At 40.0% G+C, this 18138-nt stretch overlaps 1 protein-coding gene across 6 annotated transcripts in view; it reads right to left on the reverse strand.

Moving 5' to 3' along the window:
* The window catches only part of TRPM6 (transient receptor potential cation channel subfamily M member 6), a 204504-nt gene that overhangs the window by 170295 nt on the left and 16071 nt on the right, over positions 1 to 18138 (reverse strand). For 5 of the 6 annotated variants that reach the window (XM_045042481.1, XM_045042483.1, XM_045042484.1 and 2 more), the window contains one exon: positions 3700 to 3865. Coding sequence is in view for 1 of the 6 variants with exons in the window: in XM_045042483.1 (XP_044898418.1) it covers positions 3700 to 3708 (9 nt within the window). In the remaining 5 variants the exon portion in view is untranslated. Of the gene's footprint in view, positions 1 to 3699; positions 4999 to 18138 lie in introns of those variants that run through there. The other variant, XM_045042482.1, reaches the window with a different exon arrangement.

Consider the following 18138-nt stretch of genomic DNA (forward strand, 5'->3'; position numbering starts at 1 on the left):
TCTCAGCTTACATTTTTTTTTTTTTTTACAGTTTACTTATTTTTGAGAGAGAAAAAGAGAGTGCACAAGTGGGGTATGGACAGAGAGAGAGGGGAGAGAGAATCCCAAGTAGGCTCTGCACTGTCAGCACAAAGCCTGATGTGGGGCTCAAACTCACAAACCATGAGATCACAACCTGAGCCAAAACCAAGAGTCGGATGCTTAACCAACTGAGCCACCCATGTGCCCCCTGAGTTTACCTTTAAACACCCATCAGACATTTGCAATTGTAGTGTTATGAAAGAATGTGCAATTTGGAGCCAAACAGACCTATTTTACTCTATGGTTGGCCTTTTGGTAAGTTTTATCTTTTTGAACCTCTGTTTCCTCACTATAAATATACTCTTTTAATCCTGACTATGAAGATCAAGTGAGAAATGTATATTGAGAACTGATTGTGATGCCTAACACACGGTAGCCAGTTCACAAATCCCACCCACCCCCCCACCCCACCCTCTGTGCTTGGTCATGTTCTTTTTTCCTCCTGTAAATCCCATAATCAGATTAGCTATTGAGGATCTACTACATTCAAGGCACACTTTCAGGTACTTCTAAAACTCCTCTAAATCCTCCCTGATATCTCTCTTGATCACTGTTTCTCAAACTTGGCTATAACACAGTTTAGTTGGGAGCCTAAAAGTACTGATGCCTGGGCCCTGACTGTAGATATAACTGTTATAAAGAGTGGCATGGGCAGGGGCGCCTGGGTGGCGCAGTCGGTTAAGCGTCCGACTTCAGCCAGGTCACGATCTCGTGGTCCGTGAGTTCGAGCCCCACGTCAGGCTCTGGGCTGATGGCTCAGAGCCTGGAGCCTGTTTCCGATTCTGTGTCTCCCTCTCTCTCTGCCCCTCCCCCGTTCATGCTCTGTCTCTCTCTGTCCCAAAAATAAATAAACATTGAAAAAAAAAATTTTTTTTTAAAAGAGTGGCATGGGCATCAGAATCATCCCTGGATAATTTCAATATGGAACCAATCTGAGAGTCATTGCTCTGCACTCAGATTCTGGCTTTAATCAATTCAGAGAGCTCCTCCCTCTATCTTTCCATCTGCCTCCCTTAAACAGTTAATAACTGCACATTTTTGCAGAGCTAGAGTTGACTGGTTCTTGCATCTGTTACTTACTCGTATTTGTATATATTCATTTAGGGAGAGCAGAAAAGAAAATGATATATAATCATCTTCCTTTGTCTTTGACCTTCGCTATTTAACTACCAGACAGCCAATCCCCTTTCCTATGGCAACAGCCTTGATTTTTATTTGGGGCTCCACTTCTCCCCCACCCTCAGTCCACCTGGTCTGCTTGAGGCTTTACCCTTAGCCCTGGAAACTCCTGAAGCTCATGAAAGCGGGACATGAACTCTCCTGGCTATGGTTAGTGCTGGTTGACTCTGACTGTCATGACTTAGTTTTCTAGGTAGGACTGCTGAAGCGAAGACATCTTTTCTGCTGGACTGGATCTGAAAGAATGTGTTCGTATAGATTTGGGTGGCTATTTTACAATCTCAAAGATAAAGTCTGAGAACAGAACAAGACAGAGACAGAGATGTCATTTTGAGCAAGAGTGTCTAACTATTTCTAAGTGTCTAGCTAAGTCTAAGCCAGGTGCACTCTTAAACTGCCATGGGAAGCCAATAAATTCCCTTTCTCTTCCACTCCCGCCAGTTTAGTCAGGTGGTGTATTATCGGCAACCAAAAGAATCCCGAACAGATTGTCTCCTCCCATCTCCCTCAGAACAAGATCTAATCATCTGTTTATCTACAGAGATTATGTGCCAGGATCAAGCCTGGTCATTCATTCAACAAACATGCACTGGGTGCCTATTGTATACAATGCTTGGCTTACAAGGAAGGGTTACAGTAGCCCTCCATCATTAAGAACTGCACACGTTTCTGGAAAGAATATCCAGCAACAAAACCATCCCCCTACTATCAGTGAGGCCCTGTGCTAAGTATTGAGGACAGAAAAGATCATAAGACAGAGTCCGTATCTCCAGGGTTTATAATCAAATTGGAAAGATGGCACGTGCATAAGAAGATAAGCAGCACTCTGGGATGTGAGGTGCACAGACTCCTGAGTGCAGACATCAAACCCAAAGTAAGAAATGTAGGCAGAAAATCTTAAGTGAGCACAGGGACCACAACATTTTCATTTTCCTTTGAACCAAAATTAGCTAGGAAAAGGAAGGAAAGTATTGCAAGAAGTAGGAAAGAAGAGTATCAGAGACTTTGAATGTTGTTCTAAATCACTTTTTATACTTAAAAATTAAGGTATTTTGTGAATCTTATTTGCTTGTAAATTAACCATGCCAGTTTTAAATGATTTACGGACACCTGGGTGGCTCAGTCGGTTAAGCGGCCAACTTTGGCTTAGGTCACAATCTCGCGGTTTGTGACCTGGAGCCCCATGTCAGGCTCCATGATGGGCTCTGTGCTGACAGCTCCGAGCCTGGAGCCTGCTTCAGATTCTGTGTCTCCCTCTCTCTCTGCCCCTCCCCTGCTCATGCTCTGTCTCTCTCTCTCTCAAAAATAAACATTAAATAATTTAAATATTATAGAAATCTCTTCATTCATTCATTCATTCATTCAACACTATTTATTGCATGCCTATTATGTACCAGAAACAATTATATACACTAAGGTTTTAGGAGTAAATAAAACAATATCCCCACCACTTACCTTCTAATGACTACGGAGTAGAAAGAAAACTTTTGCATTCAGCTCCCCAAAAGTAGCCAGTGTAAACAGTTTGGTGAATATCACTACAGATTTGTAAATGTAGATACTGGTATTTATTTGCACACACAAAAAATGAAAATATCCTGTACTTACTTACTATTTTTTAGAAACTTGCTTTTTTTTTTATTAACTTAGCAATATGAATTGGACTGGTTTCATGTTAATAAATACAGATTTTTTCATTCTTTTTCATGGGTTCTGTCCTATTCCAGTGATTTCACCACTATCCTATTCATGAACATTTGGCTGCTCTCAGGTTTTCACAATGATAAGCAATGCTATAGACATGTGTGTTATCCCAACAATTTTTGGAACACTCAGAAAAATGTTCACTAATGTTCTCAGAAACGGAACAGCTTGAATCATAGAGGCAAAGATGTGAATTAAATTATTTTTCAAGTACTAACCCTATCTTCTACCTCCTTTTTAATTCATCACTGATGTATCGTGTACATAAGATTTTATACAAGTGATTGGAAAATACCTTCTAAAACCCATTAATGTAAGTGCAGACAGAATAAAAAAAGCGGGTGGGGAGAAATCATCATTAGCTCTTTCCACCAAATCTTCCATGTGCCCAGGACTGTTCTGGGCCTTGAAGAAATCTATTTTTACTGAACAGTCCCACGAACATTCCATCAACGTAGAAAGACATTTCAGTAACAGTTCAATTAACCAAACAAGCTGTTTAATTAATAAAAATATTTTTTTCAAGAAGCAACTGAAGCAATTTTGTTTGGCATGCATGCTTAATTGTGTGTTTTAATTTCTTGGTTTTGGCCCGTGATCACTTAAAAACAATCATCAAGCAAATCTGAATGGTTAACTGTAATTGGAAGAGTACGCCTTTTGCATTTTATGGTGTATAAAATCTAGCAAAGAAGAAAATAAACACAAGAGCAACAAAGAGGTTCATTCACTTACCCTCTTCATAACCACAGCCAGGGTAAACTTCACTCAGCCTTCGGCCATTGAATTTTATCCTGAAGTTTCCATCTACCGCACAATCAGATAAACTCCAGCTCGTGGGAGCAACTAATGGAAACAGTGCCGTAAAAGGAACGGCTGCACAAATTTCCATGTGCTTAACCTGGAAGGGAGAAATTGCGGTGTGAATGGAGTAAAAAGTGTTGAGCTGTTTTTAAACCAGAGGGGGTGATTTCACTTTTAGCAGGAACTTGTGACTAAGATTGCCGGTCGGGAAATGATTAACACTCCTGTCGTCATCTGCTTCAGCTCCCCAGCTGCAGGAAATCGACTGAGGCGACCTTATCAATCCTGGGCTTTTGTGGCCTGAATACACCGTCCTCCTGCGCTGGCAGTCCGTGCGCTGACTTCAACGTTAGCGTGAAGTTATATAACATGAAAATGCATTTAGAACCGCTGCCAACTTTGTGAGTGGTTATTTTCATGGAGGTAGAGAAAGGGTTGATTTTTATTTTTCATTTTGGTGCCCCACCTCCAAAGATGGATTATTATTTAGATCCTTTTTCTTAAAATTCCAAAGTTTTATAGGAAGCATTAGGAGGGTCTCTGGGTTCCCTCTGCCTTGTTTTCTTCCCCAACCATGCTTGAGTCTAAAAACTTCAGTGCCCCTTTTGAACTGCCATTTCTCACTTTTCTGGAAACCGGGGGCTTGGAAAAACGAGAAAGAACTAATCAATATGTGTGCATACGTTGGAGGCACTAGAAAGTAATCAAAGGATTACTCTTTTTTTAGATGGTTGTTATAAAGACCAACTAGTATGTGATCAGTCCTTCATAAATGCTTCTAGAAGAAGCAGGGGGAAAAAAATCTCACCCAGATATGAGAAAGAAATGGCAGAGATTTATTTAGGTAAACTGTGCCTTATCTTGTGAACAGGAGCCTGATATATCTGCAACCACGTTTCTTTTAGTGGAATTGCGCTCCACCAACCGGGCAAAGTAGATGAGGCATTTCCTGTCAAGGGGTTGAGGAAAGCCCAGACTGGGTCTTAAATACAGTGCTGAAGAGAGAGCTTGAGAGCTAGCTGTCCGTTGTGTTTATTATGCTATAAACTTCATTTTCCTCATAGCCCTTAGATTGCTGACTTAGAAGCAGATTGATGACTCAGAGTTCTTATCACCCTTCCGGAGGTATTTTCTACGAATTGCCAAGCTCTTTTTAGGAACTCAGTTGCATCACCACGCCACCCCATCCCACCCACCTTTGCCACCTGTCCCATCCTGCCACCAAAGAAAGCAAGTGTGAACAGTTTCAATGCTGTAAAACCATTCCAAATAAATTCAAGGAGTTTCTCCCTCTGCATCCATGCATTGCTTTGTCTCTGAAATTTAGCAAGTGCTCTAAGTGAATTTCACATATTCTTTGCATGCCTAAAATGATGAGCATTTTAAAGTCCTTATTATTACACCCTCATTTCCTTTTGTTGAGCTACAACAAATGGCTGAGAAGTTGGAGAAAAATGCCAAGCATACACACACACACACACACACACACACACACACACACACACACACAGTCACACGCACAAGCTTTAAGTCACCTTCCTTGTTTGTCATTGTTAACAGTGCCCGGCACATAGTAAGCACTGAATACTCATTTGCCGAAAAAGAAAAAAAAAAATACAAATCTTCCAGAACTGAGTTTCTTAACCTAGATTTTAAGAGAATCAAGAGCTCTCTGAACCCTAAATTGTATGTGAAATTTATGATTATGTGCATTTTTCTAGGGAAAAGGCTGGAAGGGTCCATGAGATCCTTAATGTGTCAATGACACACACAGAAAAGGGCAAGAACCACCACCCCAGAAGAGTATTAAAAATACAAAGTCTCAAAAAAAAAAAAAAAAAAAAAAAAGGAAAGAAATGTAGTCTCCAGGGGTGGGCTTGTGAAGTAGACTCTATAGAGTTGGAGTGAGATTTTTCAGGAAAGGATTATACTATCTCCATAATATGGCAGAAACCAATATTAACTGTTTTGAGGGACATACAATATCACTACCTCTTTTTTATTACAAATATTACAAGGTTACTATTATTTTAGAGTAATAAACACAAATGGACAGACGACCATAGTGCAGGCTCAAGTGAGTCAGATCAGTTAATGACAGCCATATATATACATGGTGTTGTAAGGTAATTAGACACAAATGATAAGAAAACGCAAGTGCCTGAAACCAATGTTACTTTTATGTGGTCAGAACAAATTTCTCTTTTCATTCTTTAATTTGTAATAGCTGCAATAACCCTAATACCAGCCATAAGCATCATGCATGCTTATGAGGGGATGCTACCTGAGTCTGGCCTGAGATGATTTCATCCTTACCCAGACCCAGGAGTTGGTGCTGGGTTGCAGAGCAGTCCCAAGGAAATGAACTCTGCATATCTGGCATTGGGCAGAGAGAAGGAATCCCATCTAGGATCCAAAGAAATAGGGAAGGCAATGGGAATGCAAGCTGGTGCAGCCACTCTGAAAAACAGTATAGAGGTTCCTCAAAAAACTAAAGATAGAACTACCCTATGACCTAGCAATTGCACGACTAGGCATTTATCCACGGGATACAGGTGTGCTGTTTCAAAGGGGCACATGCACCCCCATGTTTATAGCAGCACTATTAACAATAGCCAAAGTAGGGAAAGAGCCCAAATGTCCATTGATGGATGAATGGATAAAGAAGATGTGGTATGTATATATATAATGGAGTATTACTCGGCATTCAAAAAGAATGAAATCTTGCCATTTGCACTTACGTGGATGGAAGTGGAGGGTATTATGCTCAGTGAAATTAGTCAGTCAGAGAAAGAACAATATCATATGACTTCACTCATATGAGGACTTTAAGAGACAAAACAGATGAACATGAGGGAAGGGAAACAAAAAATAATATAAAAACAGGGAGGGGGACAAAACAGAAGAGACTCATAAATATGGAAAACAAACAGAGGGTTACTGGAAGGCATATGGGAGGGGAGGGATGGGCTAAATGGGTAAAGGGCATTAAAGAATCTACTCCTGAAATCATCGTTGCACTACATGCTAACTAATTTGGATGTAAATTTAAAAAAATAATAAAATAAAAATAAATAAATAACACAAAAGAAAGAAAGAAAGAAAGAAAGAAAGAAAGAAAGAAAGAAAGAAAGAAAGAAAGAAAGAAAGAAAGAAAGAAATAGGGAAGGCAAGATACCAGGTTAGGGAATGAAGGCCCAGGGCTGTCAACTGAACTCAGGCAGGGAATGTCTTACACGGGAAGAACACACATGCCCCATATACCACTGCAACAGCTGGGCAACCCACAGATCTCTGTGGTAACTGGGCATCTGGAGGGCAGGAACCATTCCTTCTCCCACAGCCTCCCTCCCTTTCTAGAAAGACTCCATAGGTTTACCAACCTCCACCCTACCCCAAATTCCTTCCACTGGAAAGAAAGCAAATACAATCCCTCCCAAACAAATGCTTTGGAGGAGAGAGCATGTGTGAGCAGCTTAACCACCATCATTTCTCAAGCACCTATTAAACACCATGTGTTTGGGGGCGCCTGGGTGGTGCAGTCGGTTAAGCATCCGACTTCAGCCAGGTCACGATCTCGCGGTCCGTGAGTTCGAGCCCCGCATCAGGTTCTGGGCGGATGGCTCAGAGCCTGGAGCCTGTTTCCGATTCTGTGTCTCCCTCTCTCTCTGCCCCTCCCCCGTTCATGCTCTGTCTCTCTCTATCCCAAAAATAAATAAAAAACGTTGAAAAAAAAAATTAAAAAAAAAAACACCATGTGTTTGCTCTGTATTCATTTTCTCCATTTATTTCTCACAACAACACTATAAGATAGACACTATAATTATTGACATTTAACAGACCAAATCTTCTTAAATGCAAAGTAGTGCAACTTGGAAAGAAGTATCCTGGAGCTCTCTAATTTTCATTACAATATTTTTATCTTTAACTTCTGTTTATTCTCATTTAGTGTCAACCTTTCTTTCTTCATTTCTGAAGAAATACTACACTTGCTGCCTACCTGGTCTCTTATCCTCCAGAGTCCACACCTGATTCAACTGCATACACACACATTCCCTCAAGTGTAAGCATAAGGTGGGCCAGTCTAGACTCATCACCACTGCAAGAAGCTAGATAGACAACAATAATCAGTTTTCTGCTTCTTAGAAAAATGTGGAAGTTGTAAACACTTTAATATTCATGCTTTTTTCATATTTTCAACCACATTTTCTTTTTTAAAGGAAGTTCTTTTTGAGAGGAAGATATATTTTGGCATATTTAGTCTTTGAGAAGCCAGTGAATAGAACACTGTCAAATGTTTACTTCGAGTAAATAAAATCTGTTATGACTATGATTCTGATAGAATGCATCACATGAGTGATACATGAGCAATTTTTACTGCAAAGGCAGCTCTTGGAGCATTCTTTTGACTTGGCATCACTGAGTGACATTTGGGCTGATGAGGCTAAAGTTCTTGGTCACCTGATGGTCATTTACACAGGGCTGGTTGTTTCTGGAGCCATTAGTGCTCCATAACAAAGGAGTCACTCTTGATAAAGGAGCAAAGATGAGCTAAAACAAACAAGCAAACAAACAACAAACAACAACAGATCTTTTCCACTAAATGAGCAGCAATTAAAACAATAAAATAAGAGCCATAGTAAAAGTGTGTGCTAGTTAGCAAAATGTGACAAAAAATTCTGATCAGGTTTTTCAAAAAGACCATACAGAAATATAACTTGTCTGAAGTTTGACTTTCACTTTGAGCTTTGCAAATCCTAGAACCATGCATGTATCTATATAATATGTTGATGGGTTACAAAAAAAAAAAAAAAAGCTAGTATGAATCATGCATATTTAACTGTGCAGTTGTCAATAAGGGTGTGCTGTCAGATAATTACCTGTTGTGGTTATCTTGTCTGCCTTTCTGGTGGTTGGGGCATCTCTAAGGTCCTGACCACCCACCCTCTCTCTAAGCCTCTGGCTTTCATTCCTGTAAAATCATTCTTTGAAATACACCAATAGTTCGATTTGACTTTTGCTAAGATCCATCTTGTTTCATTTCTCCTAACCTCCATGGGCCTCTCTCCCTGCCCTTGGTTTTAGAGATGTTACACTCTCTTCACCCCTCTGAGACTGCCCTTTTTCTGCTTCCTACCCTTCCTACCCTTTCTAAAAGGGGTGCTGGTTCTAGATATGTGGCCACAGTCTTCTTTCTGTCTTCTCCCCCCAAATCTCAATCACTCCCACTGCTTCAGTGGGCACCTCCAGGCAAATGACTCCAAAACTAGTATGTCAGCTACAAGTTTTCCCCATCCAGACATTCCGGACAACCTACAGAACATTTGCAGCCACCACCAAGTTCTGTCCACTAAGTTGAAACTTGCTTTGACCTCATCCTCACAATCCCTGTTCTCACTCTCTTTTTCCGGTAATGATCCAATTATTCTCTTACCAAGGTGTGAAACTTCAGTGTCACATTTTACCTAACTCTCTGTCTCATGGTCCCTTCCCACTCACCAGTATATGTAATCGTTGCCTAAGTTTTATAGGCTTTTTCCTTCATTAAAAAACTCTTGTCTCCCATCCAAATTGGCCAGGAGAAGGTCAAACTTTCACTCTTCACAGATGACATGATACTCTATATGGAAAACTCAAAAGAGTCCACCAAAAAACTGCTAGAAATGATCCATGAATTCAGCAAAGTGGCAGGATATAAAATCAATGCACAGAAATCGGTTGCATTCCTATACACCAACAATGAAGCGACAGAAAGAGAAATGAAGGAATCGATCCCATTTACAGTTGCACCAAAAACCATAAAATACCTAGGAATAAATCTAACCAAAGAGGTGAAAAATCTATACACTGAAAACTATAGAAAGCTTACGAAAGAAATTGAAGAAGACACCAAAAAAACATGGAAAAATATTCCATGCTCTTGAAAAGGAAGAACAAATATTGTTAAAGTGCCAATATTATCCAAAGCAATCTACATATTCAATGCAATTCCTATCAAAATAACACCAGCATTCTTCACAGAGCTAGAACAAACAATCCTAAAATTTGTATGGAACCAGAAAAGACCCCAAATAGTCAAAGCAATCTTGAAAAAGAACACCAAAGCAGGAGGCATCACAATCCCCGACTTCAAGCTGTATTACAAAGCTGTAATCATAAAGACAGTATGGTACTGGCACAAGAACAGACACTCAGATCAATGGAACAGAATAGAGAACCCAGAAATGGACTCACAAACATATGGCCAACTAATCTTTGAAGGAAAGAATATCTAATGGAATAAAGGAAAGAATATCTAATGGAATAAAGACAGTCTCTTCAGCAAGTGGTACTGGGAAAACTGAACGGCGACATGCAGAAAAATGAACCTGGACCACTTTCTTACACCATACACAAAAATAAACTCAAAATGGATGAAAGGCCTAAACATAAGACAGGAAGCCATCAAAATCCTCGAGGAAAAAGCAGGCAAAAAACTCTAGGACCTTGGTCGCAGCAGCATCTTACTCAACAGGTCTCTGGAGGCAAAGGAAACAAAAGCAAAAATGAACTATTAGGACTTCATCAAAATAAAATGTTTCTGCACAGCAAAGGAAACGATCAGCAAAACTAATAGGCAACCAACAGAATGGGAGAAGATATTTGCAAACGACATCTCAGATAAAGGTATGTATAAATAGTGTCCAAAATCTATAAAGAACTTAACAAACTCAACACCCAAAAAACAAATAATCAAGTGAAGAAATGGGCAAAAGACATGAATAGACACTTCTGCAAAGGAGACATCCAAATGGCCAACCGACACATGAAAAAATGCTCAACGTCACTCATCATCAGGGAGATACAAATCAAAACCACCATGAGATACCACCTCACACCTGTCAGCATGGCTAATATTAACAACTCAGGCAACAAGAGATGTTGGCGAGGATGCAGAGAAAGAGGATCTCTTTTGCACTGCTGGTGGGAATGCAAACTGGTGCAGCCACTCTGGAAAACAGTATGGAGGTTCCTTAAAAAACTAAAAATAGAACTCCTCTACGACCCAGCAATTGCACTACTAGGTATTTATCCAAGGGACACGGGTGTGCTGTTTTGAAGGGACACATGCACCCCCACGTTTATAGAAGCACTATCGACAATAGCCAAAGTATGGAAAGAGCCCAAATGTCCATCGATGGATGAATGGATAAAGAAGATGTGGTGTGTGTGTGTGTATGTATATATGTATATATATATATATATACATATATATATACATATATATATACATATATATACATATATATACATATACATATATATGTGTGTATGTATATATGTATATATATACGTATATATACATATATATACATATATATACATATATATACATATACATATATATATACATACATATATATATATATACACACACACACATATACATACAACGGAGTATTACTTGGCAAACAAAAAGTATGAAATCTTGCCATTTGCCACTACGTGGATGGAACTGGAGGGTATTATGCTAAGCGAAATCAGTCAGTCAGAAAAAGACAAATATCATATGACTTCACTCATATGAGGACTTTAAGATACAAAACAGATGAATGTAAGGGAAGGGAAGCAAAAATCATATAAAAACAGGGAGGGGGACAAAACGTAAGAGACTTAAATATGGAGAACAAATTGAGGGTTACTGGAGGGGTTCTGGGAGGGGGGATAGGCTACATGGGTAAGGGGCATTAAGGAATCTACTCCTGAAATCATTGTTGAACTATACGCTAACTAGCTTGAATGTAAATTTAAAAAATAAATAAAAATAAAAAATATATATATAAAAAAAATAAAATTATAGGATAAAAAAAAAAACCTCTTGCCTCCATTCTGTCTTAAAAATGAGTTTTCCTTCCTACTGTTATTGTCTTACTTCAGCCATTCGGCCCTAAACTTCTGGGTTATTGTAATTTCCTCCTGTTTGGTATCCCTCTCTCTTCTCTGTTTGTTTGCTACCAAATAACAATTCCTTAGAACACCATTTCAATGATATTCTTTCCTGATCAATGAGTTTCAACAACAATATCTCTTAGAGTTTGAGACCAAGGCTTTTCAAGCTTTAATGTACAAGTGAATCACTTGAGGCTCCTCCTAAAATACAGATTCAGCTGGTCTGGGGAGGGGCCTGAGAGTCTGCATTTCTAGGTCCCAGGTGATGTTGATGCTGCTGGTCTGCTTGTGTTAAGAGTTTAGGACCTGGGCGCCTGGGTGGCTCAGACGGTCAAGCGTCCGACTCTTGGTTTCAGCTCAAGTCATGGTCTCAGGGTTTCATGAGTTCCAGCTCCATGTCAGGCTCTGTGCTATCAGCACAGAATGGGATTCTCTTTCTCCCTCTCTCTGCCCCTCCCCTGCTCACACTGTCTCTGTCTGTCTTAAAATAAATAAATGACCGTAAAAAAAAAAGCTCTTTAAAAAAAGATAGGGGCACCTGGTGGGCTCAGTCGGTTAAGCATCCGACTTAAGCTCAGGTCATGATCTCACAGTTCATTGGTTCGGGCCCCGCATGGGGCTCTGTGCTGACAGCTGGGAGCCTGGAGCCTGCTTCAGATTCTGTGTCTCCTTTTCTCTCTAACCCTTCTCCACTGGCGCTCTGTCTCTGTCTCAAAAATAAATAATAAACATTAGTAAAAAAAACTTTTAAAAGATAATAAAAAAGGGTTTATGATTTGGGTCAAGTTCAAGTCTCATTCTCCTCACCTGCCAAATGGGGAGACTAATTAGCTAATAACAGACCACCCTGCCCGTATTTCTGCTCCAATCAATAAAATAGAGTGATTTTGTTAATATGTAAGTCCAATCATGTCCCTCCTCTGATCAAAGACCTCAATGCCTTCTGTCTCAGAAGCAACAAGAAAGTCCTTATAGTTGCCTGCAAGATCAGACCCAGCCTTTGTCTCCATGACTGTATCTCCTTGCACTCTCCCTCTAGCCAGACTGCCTTCCTTGTTTTCAGAAGACCAGAAAGCTTCTTCTTGTAGGCTTTTACTCTTGCCTTTTCTTCTGCCTGGGTTACTCTTCCTCTTGCTCTCCCTTTAAACGTGGACTCAGAGGTCATTTTCTCAGCGGTATCTTCCTTTGCACACTATCTAAAATTGTGAACATCCCTCCTCCATCACCAGCTCCTTACATCCCCTTCCTTGTTTTATTTTTCTCAGCAACATTTATCCATTATCTAGTAAGCCACGTATTTTGCTTGTAAAACGTAAGCTCCAGGAGGGCATAGATTCTTGCCTGTTTTATTAAACCATTCATTGATACATGTCTGTTTCTTTTGACTGATCCCCCAACACCTAGAAAAGTGCCTGGTATATAATAGATATAAATAAATATTTATTAATTGAGTGAGGAATGAAAGAATGAATGAATGACCTAACTCTAGGGTTATTACAAAGATAAATAAGATCACACACATAAAACATTTAACACAGTGCTTGACTGATTTCATAAAAACAGAAAAGAATGGTGGTTGCCAGGGACTAGGGAGAGGGAAAGTCAAAGGGCACAAATTTTCAGTTATGAGAAGAAAAAGTTCTGCAGATCTGATTTGCAGCATGGTGGTGACTATAGTTAATAATACAATAATGTACACTTGAAAGGGGCGGAGGGTAGAGCAAAAAAAGAATTAACTGTGTCAGGTGATAAATATGTTAATTATATTGATCTTGCAATCATTCTACTATACATATATATACCAAATCGTCATGTTGTATAGTTTAAATACATATAATTACGCTTGTTAATTATTCCTTAAAAAGTTTACTGCAATTTCTTCTATTAAATTCAAGAAAAACTGCTTATAATGCCTTTCATGATGCAAGTTTATAAAACTACTTCTATCTTTCTTCTATACACTATGTTCCATTCATCTGTTCCCCTGTCCATCAAGAGGTGCTTAGATATGATTCTCAGTGTTACCAAACATTACTTCTGAGTGATAGTGATGATACTTTTCACATTCTACTTTGCATTTATTTGTATTGCTTAAATATTTAGGACTATGCTTCTTTTTATTAAAGTCAAAGCAACTATATTTTTAAATATTGGGGAATTTTAAGCTCACAGAAAGGTCACAAAAGAGCATGTTAAAACGATTCGAGAGTAGACACTCAAGAGCTTGGAGGAGTTAAGATGGCAGAGAAGTAGGGGGACCTGGATTTTCCTGGTCCCTCAAACACAGCTGTATTGGGGTCAGAACACTGAGAAAACCCAAGGGATCAACCTGCAGGGAGGCAGAAGGATGTCCACAGTTGGAAGGAGACAGCTTGGAGGGATTTAGGTGCATGCACGTGAACTGGGGGAGATAAAAGAACAGAGCTGTGGAGACGAGGGAACCCTTTGTGTGGAGAGACAAAAGGCAGAGAAAGACAGAGGGGTTGTGAAAGTGTGGCATAGGGTTAGCACAAGAGGAAAACCGCTCAGGACCATGGACTGGGGAAGCTGAAGTACTGAGCATCCCAGTGCATTTTTGCGAACAGCCTTTGGAGCTGAAACTCAGAGGTTTTGGAAGTGCGTGCCTTTCTCCAGAGCGGAGCGTTGGTGCATATTCCTGGGCAGGAGGGAGCCAGCCCCCGAGAGCATGGTGTGGTGTCGTGGTCTCTGGGGTGCACTGGGAAAGAACAGTCCCCTTCCCAGAGTACTTTGGGAAGAAGACCCTCCAGGTGCTAGCCAAAGGCCTTTCCTCAGCAAAGGGGAGAGGCTCCAGTCTGGAGGAGGGGAATAGATCCACAAAGGGCTGGGTCCTTTAAGACATAGGGTTTTGAATCCCAGCTGAGCGCCAAGGGGAAGGCTCAGGAGACCTGTGGTGCAGGGCAAGCTGACCACCCTCACTATTCTGAGGGCTGCCTGAACAGCATGGGTTGAGAACCCCGATTGGGGAGGAGAAATTGGGGTGATGCCTCTTCCCCACACACACACACCAACAGGGTGGAACTTCCGAGAGCAGCACAGTGGTCCCCAGTGAAGGTGGGACCACTTACACCTACCCCGCCCCTCGGTGCCTGGCAACTGCTAATCTAACGGAGCAAGACTGAGTCTGACCCAAGGCAGCCAGCCTCTCCTCCAGACCAGCACAGCCACCACCTCCAGGCACCAACAGACATTTTTTTTTTCTTTTCTCTTTCTTTCCTCCCTCTTTTTATTTTTTTCTTTTGGAATCAGGCTCATTGTGTCTGACTTGTTTTTTGTCATTTCTTCTTATATGTACATATATGTACTTTTTGGCCAGGCTTTTTTATTCTATTCTTTTTCCATCTTTTCTCTTTTCTTCTGCTTTTTTTCTTCTTTCTTTTCCTCTCTCTTTTGTTGTAATGAGCCTTATAGTTTTTTGATTCTCTGTTTGGTTTTCCTTTCTCACCTATCCTTTTTCTCTTTTTACGGGATCAGGCTTCCCCCACCCTCTTTTTTTTCCAGGGTTACTCCGACAAACAAGTCAAAACACACCTAGTTCAAGGTCCAAACACTGCCCACTGCAAGCTAAGAGGAGCTCTGCAGAGGACTCACCAGTGGGATAGAGCAGCCAAAACACAACAACAGAGTACAGCCAACATACACCAAAAACACTTCCTGGAGTGCCGGGCCCTGGACAGTGTATGACTCCTTTTTAATATAGTAGTACTTGAGAGTGCAGGTCACATAACAAGCTTTTAAAACACCCAAAAGATAGAAACTTAGTCGAAATGACAAGATGGAGGAATTCTCCCCAAAAGAAAGGCAAAGAAGAAATCACAGACAGAGACTTGCTCAAAAGAACAAGAGATATAAATAATATATTTGAACAAGAATTTAGAACAACATTCATAAGACTAATAGCTTGGCTTGAAAAAAGCATATAAGACACCAGAGAAACCCTTGTTGCAGAGATCAAAGACCTAAGGACTAGTCGGGATGAATTTAAAAATGCTGTGTCTGAGATGCAAAATAAACTAGATACAGTGACAGTGAGGATTAAAGAAGCAGAGGAGAGGGTAGGTCAAATAGAAGATAAAATTATGGGAATAATGAAGCTGAAAAAGAGGGAAAGGATAGTACTAGATCATGAGGGAGAATTAGAGAATTAAGTGATTCCATGAAACAAAACAACATCCATATCATAGTAGTCCCAGAAGAAAAGAGTGAGAAAAAGGGGCAGAAGGTTTCTTGGACAAATTATAGCTGAGACCTTCCCTAATCTGGGGGGAGGGGGGGGGAGGGGGGTGGGGGTGGGGGTGGAAATAGGCATCTAAGTCCAAGAGATACAGAGAACTGCCTTCAAAATCAACAATAATAGGTCAATACCGTGGCACCTGGGTGGCTCAGTCAGTTGAGTGTCTGATCTTGATCTTGGGTCAGGTCATGATCTCATGGTTCATGAGTTTGAGCCTTGCATCAGGCTCTGTGCTGACAGCAAGGAGCGTGCTTAGGATTTTCTCTCTTCCCTGTCTCTCTGCCCCTACCCCACCTGTGCTCTCTCTCAAAATAAATAAACTTTAAAAATTAAAAAAAAAAAAAAAGGTCAACACCATGATATATCATAGTGAAACTTGTAAACTACAAAGATAAAGAGAGAATTCTGAAAGCAACTAGGGACAAATGGTCCTTAACCTACACACATAGATACATAAGTTTAGTGGCACACCTGTCCACTGTAACGTGGCAGGCCATAACGGGGTGGCAGGAAATATTCAATGTGCTCAATAGGAAGCAAGTGAGGTTGTCATTCAGAATAGGAGAAAGACTTTCCCAGACATATTAAAACTAAAAGAGTTCGTGACCATTAAACCAACCCTGCAAGAAATCCTAAGGGGACTCTGTGAACACAAAGCAGCAAAGACTACAAAGGACCAGAGGACATTATCACAAACATGAAATCTACAGATAACACAATGGTACTAAATTCATATCTTTCAATAATCACTCTGAATGTAAATGGACTAAATGCCCCAATCAAAAGACACAGGTTATCAGAATGGATAAAAAAAATAAGATCCATCTATATGCTGCCTACAAGAGACTCATTTTAGATCTGAAGACACCTGTAGATTGAAAGTGAGGGGATGGAGAGCCATCTATCATGCTACTGGACATCAAAAGAAAGCCAGAGTAGCCATACTTATATCAGACAAATTGATTTTAAAACAAAGATTGTAACAAGAGATGAAGAAGGGCATTACATCATATTTAAGAGGTCTATCCATCAAGAAGAGCTAACAATTGTAAATATTTATGCCCCCAATTTGATATACCCAAATATATAAATCACAAACATAAGCAAATTTATTGATAATAATACCATAATTATAGGAGACTTTAATACTCCACTTACAGGGCGCCTGGGTGGCTCAGTCGGTTAAGCGTCCGACTTTGGCTCAGGTCATGATCTCGCGGTGCGTGAGTTCAAGCCCTGTGTCAGGCTCTGTGCTGATGGCTCAGAGCCTGGAGGCTGTTTCAGATTCTGTGTCTTCCTCTCTCTCTGACCCTCCCCCGTTCATGATCTGTCTCTCTCTGTCTCAAAAATAAATAAATGTTAAAAATTAAAAAAAAAATACTCCACTTACAACAAAGGACAGATAATCTAAGCACAAAATCAACAAGTAAACAACAGCTCTCAATGACACACTGGAACAGGTGGACTTAACAGATATATCCAGAACATTTCATCCTAAAGCAGCAGAATACACATTCTTCTCAAGTACACATGGAACATTCTCCAGAACAGATCACATATTGGATCACCAAATCAGCCCTCAACAGGTACAAAAATACTGAGATCATACCATGCATATTTTCAGATCACAACACCATGAAACTTGAAATTGACCATAAAAAAATTGGAAAGCCCTCAAATACATGGAGGTTAAAGAACAGCCCACTAAAGAATGAATGGGTTAACCAGGAAATTAAATTGGAAATTAAAAAATACCTGGAAGCAAATGAAAATTAAAACAAGACAGCTCAATCCCTTTGGGATGCAGCAAAGGTAGCCCTAAGAGAAAAATACATTGCAATTCAGGCCTATCTCAAAAATCAAGAAAGGTCCCAAATACACAACCTAACCTTACACCTAAAGAATCCAGAAAATGAGCAGCAAATAAAGCCCAAAGGCAGCAGAAGAGGGGAAATAATAAATATTAGAGCAGAAATGAATAATATAGAATCCAAAAAAAAAACAAACAAACAAAATCAGTAGAACAGATCAATGAAACTAAGAGCTGATTTCTTGAAACAATAAACAAAATTGATAAATTCCTAGCTAGACTTCTCAAAAAGCAGACTCAGATAGATAAAATCACAAACAAAAGGGGAGAGATCACAACCAACAACACAGAAATACAGTTATAAGAGAATACTCTGAAA

Source organism: Felis catus, chromosome D4 (genome assembly GCF_018350175.1).
Source record: "Felis catus isolate Fca126 chromosome D4, F.catus_Fca126_mat1.0, whole genome shotgun sequence".
NCBI lineage: Eukaryota > Metazoa > Chordata > Mammalia > Carnivora > Felidae > Felis > Felis catus.